At 43.9% G+C, this 17141-nt stretch overlaps 1 protein-coding gene across 1 annotated transcript in view; it reads left to right on the forward strand.

Moving 5' to 3' along the window:
• CFAP36 (cilia and flagella associated protein 36) overlaps positions 1-17141 on the forward strand; it is a 106031-nt gene that overhangs the window by 83915 nt on the left and 4975 nt on the right. The window contains exons 8-9 of the mRNA XM_077812019.1: positions 16103-16275; positions 16755-16907. Of these exons, the coding sequence (XP_077668145.1) occupies positions 16103-16275; positions 16755-16907 (326 nt within the window). The remainder of the gene's footprint in view (positions 1-16102; positions 16276-16754; positions 16908-17141) is intronic.

The following is a 17141-nucleotide window of genomic DNA, read 5'->3' on the forward strand; positions in this document are numbered from 1 at the left end:
GACCAGCTCCATCATGGTCCCAGTCCCCGTCTTCGAGATGGGGTCTAGATACTTGGAGTGGGGCCAGCACCGGTCGGGTCGTGGAAGACCTGAGGTGCGGGCAGGGCCATGGCCTGTGCAGTGACAGGGACTAGCGCAGTGGCCATTTGGGACTCCATGGGTGTACCACCAGGCACAGGGTACCCAATCTGAAGGATCCTGGTCTGCCACCTTTGAACCATGGGTGCCGGAGACTTCCACCAGTTGCCCCACCCCCTCGGGGTGCTGAGGAGGTACCGTTTCCTTGCCCCCCTGGAACCAACCCCAGTTCAGCAAGACAGGACAGGAGGTTCCCGGAGAGCAAGAGGGAGGAGGACCCCGTTCCTCCATTAGCCTTCTCGTCCTGGTCTGTGGACCACCCCCCCATAGACAGCCATGCCCACCAGGACCTCCTTTTCAGGGTGGCCCAAAACATGGGTTTGCAGGCCAAGGAGGTGGTGGAATCAGAGGACCTGATGGTCAACATCCTGGCCCCGTAAAGTCCATCTAGGATGGCTTTGCCCCTCATCAAGACCATACAGGCCAATGCTAAGACCATTTGACAGACCCTGGCCTCCATCCCTCCCACCGCGAAGGGCATGGAGAGGAAGTACTTTGTCCCATCTAAGGGGTACGAATACCTCTTTACACACCTGCAGCCTTGCTCGTTGGTGATGGCTGCGGTGAACGAGCAGGAAAGGCAGGGGTAACAAGCCCCAGTGCCTAAGTCCAAGGACGCCAAGCACCTGGACTTATTTGGGTGCAAAGTGTACTCTACGGGGCGGGGGAGGGGGGGTTGCAACTCAGGATTGCCAATCAGCAGGCAATTCTGAGTAGGTACAGCTTCAACTCTTGGAACTCGATGCTCAGGTTTAAGGAGCTGGTGCCAGCTGAGTCCAAGGAGGAGTTTGGAGCTATAGTGGAGGAGGGCAAGGCAGTGGCACGGACCTCTTTACAGGCCTCACTGGATGCTGCGGACTCGGTGACGCACACCTTGTCCTCCGGTATTGCCATGGGGCATAGCTAATGCCTGCAGGCCTCAGAACTTCCACCCAAGGTTCAGCAGACCATGCAGGACCTGCCTGTGACGTTATTGACATGAACTGTGACCGTAGAGATCATTGTTGCAACCAGGGTCCTATGGTTGCACAAGTTCTTGTACAGAGGAAGTCAAGTGGGGTGTCTATGGAAAGGTTGTAGTTTGTTGGTTATGATTATGCTGTCTGTAAATGTGTATCATTTTTGTATTTGAAATTATGAATATTAGCTATGTACTTGTATCGCAATGTGTTTGATTCTAAGTAGTGAAGCATTTGATCAGCTTCCTGAGAAAGGGCTATTCTCAGTAAGTGCCCAATCAAAAAACATTTAGCTGACAATGGACTTTGGGAGACGCCAATCCACATCTGAGCTTTCCTGGGAACTTTCAAACTTACATGTAAACAATGGCCTTGGCCTCCAAAAGCTAAATCATTCATGGACATGTGACTTGCCCAGGTGGCTACAAACTCCATCTTGTTGCTATGACTTTGCACAGAAGAACAAAGGGGTTTCCACCCACAAGAGAGAGAATATAAAAGGCCCTGCAACCTCTCCATTTTGTCTTCAGCTGGCTCAAGAGATGGCCTCTCCACCCCAAAGAGATGCCTGAAAGAAACTGGAACAAAGGACAGTAACTACAGGGGTGTGGGTGATTTCTGGACCCAGACTAGAAAGGAGTCCAGTCTGTGAAAGAAGCTAATTGGAACATCTCTGGGGGTGAGATTTCATCTGTAATCAGTTTCTTAATGTATTAGGCTTAGACTTACGTGTTTTATTTTGCTTGGTAACTTACTTTGTTCTGTCTGTTATTAGTTGGAACCACTTAAATCCTACTTTTTGTACTTAATAAAATCACTTTTTGCTTATTAATTAACCCAGAGTAAGTAATTGATACATGGGGGAGCAAACAGCTCTGCATCTCTCTCTATCAGTGTTATAGAGGGTGAACAATTTATGAGTTTACCCTGTATAAGCCTTATACAGAGTAAAAAGGATTTATTTGGGGTTTGGATCCCATTGGGAGCTGGGTGTCTGGGTGCTAGAGACAGGAACACTTGCTAAGCCATTTTCAGTTAAGTCTGCAGCTTTGGGGTGGTTCAGACCCTGGGTCTGTGTTGCAGCAGATTAGTGTATCTGGCTCAACAAGACAGGATTCTGAAGTCCCAAGCTGGCAGGGAAAACAGGCTCAGAGGTAGTCTCAGCACATCAGGTGACAGTCCCAAGGCGGTCTCTGTGACCGAATCCATCACACTGCCTTTTGATGGGGCGGGTCTGTTCGTGGAGCAGACTGACTCTAGGCTGTATCGCCTAAAAGACTCAAGGGCTACTATGAAATCTTTGGGTATGCACACTCTGGCAATCCAACGGAAACATTTCAAGCCTCAGCAGCAGCAGCAGCTCCTATCCAGGAGGTGGAGGCGCTCCTTGCCATGGAAGCGGTGGAGGAGGTTCCTCAGGACTTAAGGGGCAAGGGATTCTACTCCCGATACTTTCTAGTCCCCAAGGCAAACGGGGTCCTCAGACCCATTCTAGATCTGTGCAGACTCAACAATTCATAGTAAAGTTGAAGTTCCGCATGGTCTCCGTGGGCACCATTATTCCCTCCCTGGATCCGGGAGACTGGTACGCTGCCCTCGACATGAAAGACGCATACTTCCATATAGTGATTCGACCCACATACCGGCACTTCCTATGCTTCATGGTCAACCACAAGCATTATCAATTCACGTTCCTACCGTTTGGCCTCTCAACAGCCCCCCCGAGTGTTCACCAAGTGCATGTCGGTCATGGCTGCTTTCTTCCATCGGCGGCAGGTGCAAGTCTACTCCTACCTCAACGACTGGCTGTGCAGGAGCTGCACCACGGGGCAGGTGGGGTCTGAAATCTGATTAGTCAGATCTACATTTGAGTGACGGGGTCTCCTCCTCAACTTGGGGAAGTCCACCGTGGAACTGACCCAAAGATTAGAATTAATTAGGGTGGTGGTAGACTCGGTTCAGGCATGAGCACTTCTGCCAGAGGCCTGATTCTAAGCCATCACAGACATCATTCAAGGCTTCCGGCAATTCCCAACCACTACAGAAAGGGGGTGCCTGATTCTCCTTGGCCACATGGCTGCCTGCACTTATGTGACCCGGCACACCAGACTGAGGCTCAGGCCTCTACAGACATGGCTCGCTTTGGCCTACTGCCTGGGACGCAATAGCTTGAATTCAGTGGTCACGGTGCCAAGGCAGGTCCTGGAGTCCCTTCAGTGGTGGCTCAACTCTCAAACAGTATGTGAAGGAGTCCCCTTCAACAGCTCTCAGCCTTCCTTGTCCCTGGTAACGGACGCGTTGGCTTTGGGATGGGATATGCATTTGGGAGACCTCCAAACACAGGGCCTTTGGTCGCAGGACGAGCTCTCCATCCATATCAACATCAAGAAGCTGAGGGCAGTGCGACTAGCATGTGAGGCCTGTTCTAACAGACAACACTACTGCCATGTTTTACATCAACAAGCAGAGTGTACCCCATTCCTCTCCCCTACGTCAGTAAGTCCTCCGGCTGTGGGAGTTCTGCATAGCCTGCTCCATTCATCTGGAAGCATCCTTTCTACCAGGCATTCAGAACACACTGGCGGATCACCTCAGCAGGGCCTTCCACATGCACGAGTGGTCCATCCGGGTGTCATACACCTCATTTTCCGAAAGTGGAGATTTCTCCAGGTCAACCTGTTTGCCACCCACTGCAACAGGAAGTGCCCAGTGTTCTGCTCCTACCAGGGACACAGCCCAGGCTCATTCACGAACGCATTCCTGCTACCCTGGGGAGCTCGCTTGCTCTGCGCTTTTCCCCCATTCCTTCTTGTGCACAGGGTTGTTCTCAAGGTCCACAGGGATAGGGCAGTGATAATTCTGGTGGCTCCAGCAGACAACATTGGTACACCACTCTCTTGGAACTGTTGGTGATGCCCCGGTCACGTTGCCTCTCCTCCCCAACTTAATCACTCAGGACCACAGTCACTTTCATCACCCCAACCTGCGGTCCCTCCACCTCATGGCTTGGAAGCTTCATGGCTGAACCCCATGGAACTTCTGTGCTCAGAACAAGTAAGGAGGCAGGAAGCCCTCCACTAGAGCCACATATCTGGAGAAGTGGAAGAGATTTTCTTGTTGGTTTGAATGTCGTACCCCCCCTCTCGAAGTACCTATACCTCTGATATTGAAGTACCTCCTGCACCTGAAACAGGAAGGCCTGGCAGCGTCTTCCATAAGGGTACACCTCGCTGCTATCTCGGCCTTCTACCTGGGAGCATCTGGTCAATCTGTCTTCGCCAACCCTATGTTTGGTCTTTTCCTCAATGGTCTGGACTGCCTACATCCCCAGATCAGGCAGCCTGTCCCCATGTGGGATTTTACACTGGAGAGGACCAGGTTAATTGGGCCCCCATTCGAACTGCTGGCGACTTGTTCCCTTCTATATCTGTCAAGTAAGGTAGCCTTTCTGGTCGCCATTACATCTGCAAGGAGGGTGTCCGAGCTAAAGGCCCTTACCTCAGACCCGCCTTACATGATTTTCCACAGGGATAAGGTGCAACTCAGGCCTCATCCAGCCTTTCTTCCCAAGGTGGTTTCAAACTTCCACACCAGTCAGGACATTTTCCTGCCAGTCTTTTACCCTAAGCCTCATGACAGTAGCCCGGAGCAGAGGCTGCACTCCCTCGATGTTTGGCGAGCACGAGCTTTCCACATCGAGCGCACTAAGCCATTCTAGAAGTAGAACCAGCTGTTCATCTCGGTGGCAGACTGGATAAAAGGACTCCCGGTCTCATCTCGAAGAATATCCTCCTGGATCACGTCATGCATCCGCACATGCTATGAGCTGGCCAAAATATCAGCACCAGCTCTTACAGCGCACTCCATGAGGGTCCAGGCCTCATCAGCAGCGTTCCTGGCCCGGGTCCCGATACAAGAAATCTGCAGGCAGCAACTCAGTCCTCGGTACATACGTTCACCTCTCACTATGCCATCATAGAATCATAGAATATCAGGGTTGGAAGGGACCTCAGGAGGTCATCTAGTCCAACCCCCTGCTCAAAGCAGGACCACCATGCCAGAGATAATGCAGCTTTCAGCAGAGTGGTGCTCCAATCAGCGTTTCCATAACTCCGACCCCGCCGCCTAGGTAAGGCTTGGAAGTCACCTAATTGGAATTGATATGAGCAATCACTCGAAGAAGAAAAAACAGTTACTCACCTTCTCGTAACTGTTGTTCTTTGAGATGTGTTGCTCATATCCATTCCAAACCCTCCCGCCTTCCACTCTTTCAGAGTAACGGCAAGAAGGAACTGAGGAGGTGCAGGGTCATATATTGAGTGCCATGAATGCACCACTCCAGGGGGCTCCACAGCCAACCCGACATGTGCTGCTAGGAGAAAAACTTTCTGACAACTGTGCATGCGGCGCGTGCACACCTAATTGGAATGGATATGAGCAACACATCTTGAAGAACAACAGTTACGAGAAGGTGAGTAAACGTTTTTTCACCATTTTATTACATTTATTCAGATTCTTAGTTATTATAATTAAGATCTAAAAGTGCTTAAATAAATGTGTTTACATATAGTTTAAGAACATAAGAACTGCCATACTGGGTCAGACAAAATGTCCATCTAGCCTAGTATCCTATCTTCTGACAGTAGCCATTGCTAGGTGCTTCAGAGGAACAGAACAGGTAATCATCAAGTGTCGCCCATTCCCAGATTCTGACAGAGGCTAGGGACACCGACCCTGCCCATCCTGGCTAATAGCCATTGATGGACCTATCCTCCATTAATTTATCTAGGTCTTTTTTGAACCCTGTTATAGTCTTGGCCTTCACAACATCCTCTGGCAAAGAGTTTCACAGGTTGACTGTACACTGTATAAAGAAATAATTCCTTTTATTTGTTTTAAACCTGCTGACCGTTAATTTCATTTGGTGATCCCTAGTTCTTGTGTTATCAGAAGGAGTAAATACCACTTACTTGTTTACTTTCTCCACACCAGTCATGATGTTATAAAGCTCTATCATATTCCCCATTAGTTGTCTCTCTTTTCCAAGCTGAAAAGTCCCAGTCTTATTAATCTCTCCTTATATGGAAGCTGTTCCATACCCCTGATCCTTTTTGTTAGCCTTTTCTGTACCTTTTCAAATTCCAATATATATTTTTTTGAGATCGGGTGACCATATCTGCATGCATTATTCAAGGTGTGGGCGTACCATGGATTTATATAGAGGCAATATGATATTTTCTCTTTCCTAATGATTCCCAACATTCTGTTAGCTTTTTTAACTGCTGCTGCACATCGAGTGGATGTTTTCGGAGAACTATCCACAATGACTCAAAGATCTCTTTCTTGAGTGGTAACAGCTAATTTAGACCTCATCATTTTATATGTATAGTTGGGATTATGCTTTCCAATGTGCATTACTTTGCATTTATCAACATTAAATTTCATCTGCCATTTTGTTGCCCAGTCACGCAGTTTTGAGAGATTCTTTTGTAGCTCGTCACAATCTGTCTGGGATTTAACTATTTTAAGTAGTTTTGTATCATCCACAGATTTTGCCACCTCACTGTTTACCCCCTTTTCCAGATCATTTAGGAATATGTTGAATAGGACCGGTCCCAGAACAGGCCCATGGGTGATACCACTATTTACCTCTCTCCATTCTGAAAACTGTTCATTTATTCCTAACCTTAGTTTCCTATCTTTTAACCAGTTACCGATCCATAAGTGGACCTTCCCTTTTATCCCATGACAGATTGCTTTGCTTCAGAGCCTTCGGTGAGGGACCGTGTCAAAGGCTTTCTGAAAATCTCTGTACAATAGATCCACTGGATCCCCCTTGTCCACATGCTTGTTGACCCCCCTCAAAGAATTCTAGTAGATTGATGAGGCATGATTTCCCTTTACAAAAACCATGTTGACTCTTCCCCAACAAATCATGTTCATCTATGAGTTTGAAAATTCTGTTCTTTACTACAGTTGCAACCCGTTTGCCTGGTACTGAAGTTACTTGCCTGTAATTGCTGGGATCGCCTCTGGGGCCTTTTTAAAAAATTGGCATCACATTAGCCATCCTCCAGTCATCTGGTACAGAAACTGATTTAAATGATAGATTACATACCACAGTTAGTAGTTATGCAATTTCACATTTGAGTTCCTTCAGAACTATTGGGTGAATACCATGTGGTCCTGGTGATTTATTACTGGTTTATCAGTTTGTTCCAAAAACCTCCTCTAATGACACCTCAATCTGGGACAAGTTCCTCAGATTTGTCATCTAAAAAGAATGGCTCAGGTTTGGGAATCTCCGTCACATCCTCAGCCATGAAGACAGATGCAAAGAATTCATGTAGTTTCTCTGAAGTGGCCTTGTCTTCCTTGAGTGTTCCTTTAGCATCTCAATTGTCCAGTGATCCCACTGGTTGTATAGCAGGCTTCCTGCTTCGGATGTACTTAAACATTTTTTTGCTATTACTTTTTTAGTCTTTGGCTAGCTGTTCTTCAAATTCTTTTTTGGCCTCCTAATTGTATTTTTACACTTCACTTGCCAGAGTTTATGCTCCTTTCTATTTTCCTCACTAGGATTTAACTTCCACTTTTTAAAGGATGCCTTTTTGCTTGTCACTGCTTCTTTTACTTTGTAGGTTAGTCATGGTGGCACTTTTTTGGTCTTCTTACTATGTTTTTTAGTTTAGGGTATAAATTTAAGCTGAGCCTCAATTATGGTTGACTGCTACGCTGGGCATCACAAAATGGGGAAGAGATGGCCAGCCCTCTGTGGAGATAGAGGTGGTTAGGGACTATTTAGAAAAGCTGGACGTGCACAAGTCCATGGGGCCGGACGAGTTGCATCCGAGAGTGCTGAAGGAATTGGCGGCTGTGATTGCAGAGCCATTGGCCATTATCTTTGAAAACTCGTGGCGAACCGGGGAAGTCCCGGATGACTGGAAAAAGGCTAATGTAGTGCCAATCTTTAAAAAAGGGAAGAAGGAGGATCCTGGGAACTACAGGCCAGTCAGCCTCACCTCAGTCCCTGGAAAAATCATGGAGCAGGTCCTCAAAGAATCAATCTTGAAGTACTTGCATGAAAGGAAAGTGATCAGGAACAGCCAGCATGGATTCACCAAGGGAAGGTCATGCCTGACTAATCTAATCGCCTTTTATCATGAGATTACTGGTTCTGTGGATGAAGGGAAAGCAGTGGATGTATTGTTTCTTGACTTTAGCAAAGCTTTTGACACGGTCTCCCACAGTATTCTTGTCAGCAAGTTAAGGAAGTATGGGCTGGATGAATGCACTATAGGGTGGGTAGAAAGCTGGCTAGATTGTCGGGCTCAACGGGTAGTGATCAATGGCTCCATGTCTAGTTGGCAGCCGGTGTCAAGTGGAGTGCCCCAGGGGTCGGTCCTGGGGCCGGTTTTGTTCAATATCTTCATAAATGATCTGGAGGATGGTGTGGATTGCACTCTCAGCAAATTTGCGGACGATACTAAACTGGGAGGAGTGGTAGATACGCTGGAGGGGAGGGATAGGATACAGAAGGACCTAGACAAATTGGAGGATTGGGCCAAAAGAAATCTGATGAGGTTCAATAAGGATAAGTGCAGGGTCCTGCACTTAGGACGGAAGAATCCAATGCACCGCTACAGACTAGGGACCGAATGGCTAGGCAGCAGTTCTGCGGAAAAGGACCTAGGGGTGACAGTGGACGAGAAGCTGGATATGAGTCAGCAGTGTGCCCTTGTTGCCAAGAAGGCCAATGGCATTTTGGGATGTATACGTAGGGGCATAGCGAGCAGATCGAGGGACGTGATCGTCCCCCTCTATTCGACATTGGTGAGGCCTCATCTGGAGTACTGTGTCCAGTTTTGGGCCCCACACTACAAGAAGGATGTGGATAAATTGGAGAGAGTCCAGCGAAGGGCAACAAAAATGATTAGGGGTCTAGAACACATGACTTATGAGGAGAGGCTGAGGGAGCTGGGATTGTTTAGCCTGCAGAAGAGAAGAATGAGGGGGGATTTGATAGCTGCTTTCAACTACCTGAAAGGGGGTTCCAAAGAGGATGGCTCTAGACTGTTCTCAATGGTAGCAGATGACAGAACGAGGAGTAATGGCTTCAAGTTGCAGTGGGGGAGGTTTAGATTGGATATTAGGAAAAACTTTTTCACTAAGAGGGTGGTGAAACACTGGAATGCGTTGCCTAGGGAGGTGGTGGAATCTCCTTCCTTGGAAGTTTTTAAGGTCAGGCTTGACAAAGCCCTGGCTGGGATGATTTAACTGGGAATTGGTCCTGCTTCGAGCAGGGGGTTGGACTAGATGACCTTCAGGGGTCCCTTCCAACCCTGATATTCTATGATTCTATGATTCTATGGTGTCTTTAAAGTTTTCATACAGCTTGCAGGGATTTCACTTTTGGCACTGTACCTTTTAATTTCTGTTTAACTAACTTCCTCATTTTTGTATAGTTCCCCTTTCAGAAATTAAATGCTACTGTAGTAGTGTTCCCCCACCCCACCCCACCCCAGGGATATTAAATTTAATTTTATTATGATCACTATTACCAAGCGGTTCAGCTATATTCACCTCTTGGACCAGATCTTGTGCTCCACTTAGGACTAAATCAGGAATTGCCTTCTCCTCTTGTGGGTTCCAGGACTAGCTGCTGCAAAAAGCAGTCATTTAAGGTTAAAAAACTTTATCTCTGTATCCCGTCTTGAATAGAGAATCTTGATTAATAAATTTTCCCCTAGGGGATGTCTCTGTCCAAACCACATGCTCTTCCGCACTTATCAGCTTTCCCCCAACCCTTAGTTTAAAAACTACTCTACAACCTTCTTAATTTTAAGTGCCAGCAATCTGATTCCATTTTGGTTTAGGTGGAGCCCATCCTTCCTGTATAGGCTCCCCCCTTTCCCAAAGGTTCCACCTCTACCACCTCAAGACGGGATACAGAGATAAAGTTTTTTAACCTTAAATGACTGCTTTTTGCAGCAGCTAGTCCTGGAACCCACAAGAGGAGAGGCAATTCCTGATTTAGTCCTAAGTGGAGCACAAGATCTGGTCCAAGAGGTGAATATAGCTGAACCGCTTGGTAATAGTGATCATAATAAAATTAAATTTAATATCCCTGGGGTGGGGTGGGGGAACACTACTACAGTAGCATTTAATTTCTGAAAGGGGAACTATACAAAAATTATTGATTTTTTTTATCTTTATAGCCTAGCATTTCACAGTCACTTTTACCATCTTGGTCAGCAGTATATTCCTACTGCTATATTGTTATTATTCAAGCATGGAATTACTATCCATACAAATTGTATGGCACAGTTTGGTTCATTTAGGATTTTTACTTCATTTGACTCTACACTTTCTTTCACAGATGGTGCCATCTCCCCCACCCCCCCACATGACCTGTTCTGTCCTTCCGATACGTTTTGTACTCTTGTATTATTGTGTCCCATTCATTATCCTCATTCCACCAAGTTTCTGTGACGCCTATTATATGAATATCCTCATTTAATATGAGGCACTCAAGTTCACCCATCTTATTATTTAGATTTCTAGCATTTGTATATAAGCACTTAAAAAAATTGTCACTTTTTAGCTGTCTGCCATTATGTGATATAAATGAATGGGAATCTTTTTCATTTGACTGTTTCAAATCAGATCCTACTCGTATTTTATCATCTTCCATCCTCTCCTCCTTACTAGGACATAGAGAATCTTGATTAATAAATTTTCCCCTAGGGGATGTCTCTGTCCAAACCACATGCTCTTCCGCACTTATCAGCTTTCCCCCAACCCTTAGTTTAAAAACTACTCTACAACCTTCTTAATTTTAAGTGCCAGCAATCTGATTCCATTTTGGTTTAGGTGGAGCCCATCCTTCCTGTATAGGCTCCCCCTTTCCCAAAGGTTTCCCCAGTTCCTAATAAATCTAAACCGCTCCTTCCTACACCATCGTCTCATCCGCACACTGAGGCCCTGCAGTTCTGCCTGTCTAATTGGTCCTGGGCGTGGAACTGGAAGCATTTCAAATAATGCTACTATGGAGGTCCTGGACTTCTACCTCTTACCTAGCAGCCTAAATATGGCCTCCAGGAAATCTTTCCTATACTTCCCTATGTCATTGGTACCTACATGTGCCACGACCACCAGCTCTTCCCCAGCACTACATAAGTCTGTCTAGATGTCTTGAGAGATCTGCAATCTTAGCACCTGCCAGGCAAGTCACCATGCGGTTCTCCCAGTCATCACAAACCCAGCTGTTTCTAATGATCTAATCGCCCATTACTATTACCTGTCTCTTCCTAATAATGGGAGTTCCCTTCCGTGGAGAGGTATCCTCAGTGCGAGAGGATATCATAGCATCATCTGAAAGGAGGGTCCCAACTATGGGATTGTTTCCCTCTGCTCCAGTTTGATGTTCTCCTTCCCTGAGACTTTCATCTGCCTCAACAGCACAGAAGCTGTTGTATCCTCCAAGTTAGCAAAAAGAACCACCAAATTTAGCATAAAGGCTATATTTAGTTGCAAATCACCAAGTTTCAATGGGCATCAGCTAAAGGGAATCAACCTTTCCTTAGAAAAATAATAAAAAGTACAACTGGAAAACATTTTAAAATTAATTGTTTAAATCAAGGTTTCCAGGTAATTTAAATCATAATTAAGATCAGTTATTTAAGTTGCTTTGATTTAAATCAGTCCACCAAGCTCGAAATTGACATACATTACATATTTCTTGTGCATTTTCTTTACTTTTCAGGCTGCTCCCCCTTTACTTTTTTAGATATCTATACTATAGAAGCAGCAAAGCAACTTCAAAAAGTGTTCTAAATGATTTAACTGTTGATACAACTGATTGGTGTCTGGTCTGAATTAGATTGGTGCCACATATTACTGTGGACCAATGGGTTCCAGGATGAGCACCTGAAGGCACTCCTGCCATAATCCTTGTAAATCTATCCTGAAATCAACATAGCATAAAGGCTACAAAAGGCAAAAGCCTTAAACAAGCAAGAGGCTGGCATTACAGCTGAGGGTTTTGATTATGTTGGCACTACTTGTCTCAACATAGATCTTATGTGGTTAGTGTAGAAACTGTGACTGAACACCTTGAAACTTCAGTTACATTTGATGCTCTCATGTTGACAGACTGCTTCAAAACATCAGTTTCTTTGTGGCCTCAGTACACCACCCTATTCATGTTTGACACCAGCTCAGGAGACAGGGACTCATCTCTCCCTAAACACAGGTTTACCTCATGAGGAGCGTATTTAACTCTGAAGACATTCCACTCTGTTCTCAGAAGCTGGAAAACCTATGGAGACTCCAGTCACAGTAGCATTCATACTGCCTCAGTCACCTTGAGTCCTCTAGAAGATAGAGTATACTCTATAGATTCTTATTTTCTTTCCACCACGTTATGTTGGCTTATCAGATACATGCACCTAGTATCAAACTAGCTGAAGTTCAGTTGATGCCAGACTTTGTAGGAGCTCTTGGCATTATGAGTGTACAAAGTGTATTGGAATTGAGAGTTGTGACTTGATCAATCCATGACACACTTGGCTCTGGTGCCTACACAGACATATGCCACCAGTGCAACTGGAATCAATTCCTGCTCCAGTGGCACTATTCTCTTTTCAGCATGGGCAGCTGTACAACATTCTGCATCTCCTGTCCAAGAAGAAAGAAACAGGTGAACATGCAAGACTGTTATCTTGACACAGATACCAAATATCTATCAGTTGGCCAAAGGAGGAAAAAAAACAAATTTTCAGCTTTTTCAGCATATGAAGAATTTTTTTGCCAAACTTTTCATTGCCTTTCCTAAAAAACCCAGAGTCTCAAAATTAGTGCACAAGTGTAATGTAGTAGAAGAAATATTTGGACTTAGTAAAGCATTTGACACTGTTTTACATATGTCACTTGAAAATTACACAGGCTTTGTGTGGAACACTGTCTTGTGTAATGAAAACAAGCTGAAGGCCCATAAACAAAGGCTAATGATAACAATGTATCAAGTAGCAAAAAGTGAGGTAAGATGGTACACTACTAGGATGAATGAGATGAAATTGAAAAGGAGAAGAATGAGGCTGAATATCAGAAAAATCTAAATGACAACAAAATAGCCCTGAAATGGTAGAAACTCTCTCACTTGGAATATTTAGAACTATAGAAAATACTAGAAAATATTCTGTAAAAGAGCATCCTGCATTTGTGAAGAGATGGACTGTATGATCTAGTAAGTCTTTAATCAGTTCCTACTACGATTGTATGAAAATGGCTAGGATTATTCCACTTTCTTTGGAAACTGTCCATGACGCTGGCATATCTAAAGTAAGTGGACACTGTTCTTCCTCTAGAAAGGTTAACAGTGCCTGTTTTGATGGATCCTTATCAAGTAGGTGAGAGGGACATCTGGCAATATGAAAATACCATCCAAGCAATCTGCAAAAAGGCAGAAGTAATTGGAGCACAGGGACACTGATGACCTTCTGCCACACTCACCATGAAAACCTGGTAGCAGCTACAATGGCCAGAGAAGAGTGATAGGACACGTGTTTTGGCACCCCTTCTCTTTGATTGTAACATTAAAATGACTGTTTACCAGTCTTCAAAGCTTACACTGTGCATTGGGGACTACTAATCATTATTACCAAGTATTAGTTGATACACAAAACGATTTGTGAGGTGGAAGAAGGCTCCCTTCCAAAAAAAATATATATATATTTTTTAAATCAGTCCATCAGTGAGCTAGTTAGTATGGTCTTTAATGTCCATGTTGCAACAATCAGAGCAACAGTCACTGGGATAGAAGTCTGCTGCCAATATAGTTCAATGGGAACTATAACAGAAACACAAGGGCCTGCTGCATGATGGCAAAGTTAAGAAAACTAAAGCCACTCTTTTTCCCTAGCATGTGTCATGGGAGGAGGTCCAGTGAGGAAAAATAGCGGTCTAGATTAAGATTGGGTGAGCAACCTTAATTCTGGCATTTCCAAACATTTGAGTGCTTGACTTTGCACTTTTACCATGTAACTATTGTAATTTGTGTGTGTAATGTTTTACTTAGGTGGTGATAAAGGAAACGGAGAAACAAATACCGGAAGAAAATTATGCTCTTACATGGGAAATACCACTATTAATTCAAAATGCTTCCTTTTTGGGCCAGTGTAGGCTTAGTGTGTATCTACAAAATTCTTGATGGTTGTAGTAGCTGTTTATATATGATGGGATTGCATGTTTTCCCTCCGATGGAGGATTAGCTGATCATGGACATAATTTTAGAAGGGATTCAGTGGAGACACAAGTGGAACCTTGAGGTTCTGAAGTCAACAGAATTCATGAGAAAAACTACCTGGAGTCCCATGTTGTTCCTTATTACAATTGGAGTATGTAATAGTCTCTTCTAGACACAGCTCATTTTAAAGTCTTCGTGTCCCAGACCAAGGTCCGGAACACTGGATGTATCAGAGAGAATTTGTCAGGTGGCTACTGTCAACAAGCTGAGAACACTGAGCCTGATGTCTTTAGCTTTGTTCATTATTCATGGCACACCTTTTTATGATGCAGCCTCAATGGATGCCCAAAAATCTCAACTGATATGATTTAAAGACAATGGTGATGCTATGGCTTTAGTAGCTGTGTATTCCAAAATGGACTAAACAAGTAATTATGGAAATCACTGCAAATGCCCCTGCTGACTTATCCAGAGTTCTGGAGCATTCCTTCCTGCTATGTAGGAGGATCTATGGGGTTTAACAGGGGAGACTTTGTGAGGAGGATTGTAAATGTGACTCAGTTCACAATTTAGAATATTTTGGCTCTCTCCGTAGGTTCTACTGTGGAAGGTTGGCTGTTTAGAAAAAACAAAACAAAACAGACAGGTCTGGTCAGGACCATAAGACCTTTTGGCTGCAGTATACCTATCTGCCTCCATCTGTCCAATACTGAAGTAATTATTGGGACTTAGGGGTGGACAAGTCCTGTGAGGCAGGCTGGGTCTCCAATGGTTTTCTTCTGGTCTGAAGCTTCCTCTGAATCCTCCTTGAAAGCCCACCTCTATAAAATAAATAAAAAAAGGAGGCAAAAGACAGTGAAGACTGCAGCCATATCATTTCTATGTGTTTTGTTCAGTATGGCCACTAATTGAGGATTGAAGGAGCTGATCAGTAGACTGGGGGGAATCAGAAAGCTGACAATCTTATCTTGTTTGAAATATGCTACCCACACTTCCCATATCACTCATCAAGCCCACTCTGTGACTGGGAGGTTTGGGTGCTACCTAAGTCAGAAGTCTGGCAGACCTGCTTTCTGTTCTAATGCATGGGCAAGATTAGACCTGAAGAGCCCTCTTTGGTCAGATTTTTCACAATGAGTGATCAAACTCCACACTGAACAAGTTGATCTCCCAGTGTTTAGGGTCAGCCTGTGCATATGAAACATTTTTTCTCCTTTCAAGAACCTTTTTCTCTCCTATCAAAACACTGATTTAAAAAGAGCATACTGTTGTTGCCAGGCTCTTTGAAGCAGGGAGAAACTGAACAGTACAAGTGCTGGCCAGAAAGTGCCCTATCTCTTAGCAGTGATTGGATCTACTGACTGTAATGCTAATAACTGAAAGGAGAGCCCAGATGTCATGAACTGGTCTTTTGGAAGTGAAGAATTTGAAATTGTATTCCTTATACAGTAATCGTTAGTCATTTATAGAATAGCATACAAGCCAATGATGTTGCTCCCCATCCTTGTTTCCTGTTCTTGTGTGTAACAGAAATATAGTGTTTAGCTGATGTTAGTGTGAAAAGAATGTTTCATCAAAATACATTTTTGAAGGAAGCTGTTTCTTAATTAAGCCGTAAAGAGGAAATCTAATTTCAAAAAAGTTGTTTTAACTTACAATGTTTTTATGCATTGGTGCAGTATGGTTTTTTTATCTTACATTTCTGTTAGTTTGTATATATAATGTTTCTAATTTGTTTCTGTGCAAAATTGTTGTCTAGAAGAAACAAACAAATCTACTAAGGAAGATTTAAGGCCCGTGCATCCTATACTAAGAGTGATAGAATCTCCTCTACAGCCTTCTGAACCTACCAAGGTGAAAGAAAAAATTAAGAAAAAGGCAACTGGAAATTGTTCAGAGAATGCAACAAGAGAAGCTGGGCTTGAGGGATTTGTAAGTAACAGGTTTATTCCACTTTATTTGAATAAGATATCATACAGCTAAGATATTTGAATATTATGCAACCAATACATATTTTCATGTTGTTACAACATTTTACTGGTTAGAATTCTCTTATGTTAAGTATTAGCATGCAAGTAATTTTTCAGTGTATCCAATGATCTAATTTGCAGAAAGCTACAATTCAGTATAAACTGGACCTTGAGATCCCAACCTTGGAACAGAATTCATTTTCCAGGAGTTTATTGCCATTCTTCTGACAATTTCTTAGTAGCATCTGTGTGTATGATGTAATATGGACAACTGAGTTAGGCACCTTAACTCAAATTCATTAGTTTTGTTAGATCAGTAATTCTAGAGCCAAATATCTAGGTATGTATTAGGTGAACTCCATGTCCCTTCATTTATAAATACATAACTGGTACACTCTGAAATGAGTTTTTCTAGTAAATTTGCCTTTTAAATAATTCCAGAATTTATCAGAGCTTGAACCGCACTGCCTCAGACAACGAGAAGACTATTTAAAACAGAAGCGAGATACGCTGATGGCTATAAAGAAGGAGTCAAGAAATAATCTACCAACACCAAATATAGATCAGAAAGAAGAGGAATTATCTTCTAAAGAGGTGAAGGATGACCACTTTAATCAGCATGACTAATCTTGTTTAGAAAAATCGCAGACCACTTCAATGAAGATATGGATATAGCAGCTGAATATTGAAACAGAACAAAAGAACAAGGAAAAAGTGGTAGAATTCAATGGCAGAACACACACAGTTGCAAGTTATTCATTGTGCAGAAATTAGTTCTCCAATCTAAAACCATTATAGATAAGAAGCAGAAAGCTTAGTGATCTAGTG

Source organism: Eretmochelys imbricata, chromosome 3 (assembly GCF_965152235.1).
Source record: "Eretmochelys imbricata isolate rEreImb1 chromosome 3, rEreImb1.hap1, whole genome shotgun sequence".
In the NCBI taxonomy this organism is placed as follows: domain Eukaryota; kingdom Metazoa; phylum Chordata; order Testudines; family Cheloniidae; genus Eretmochelys; species Eretmochelys imbricata.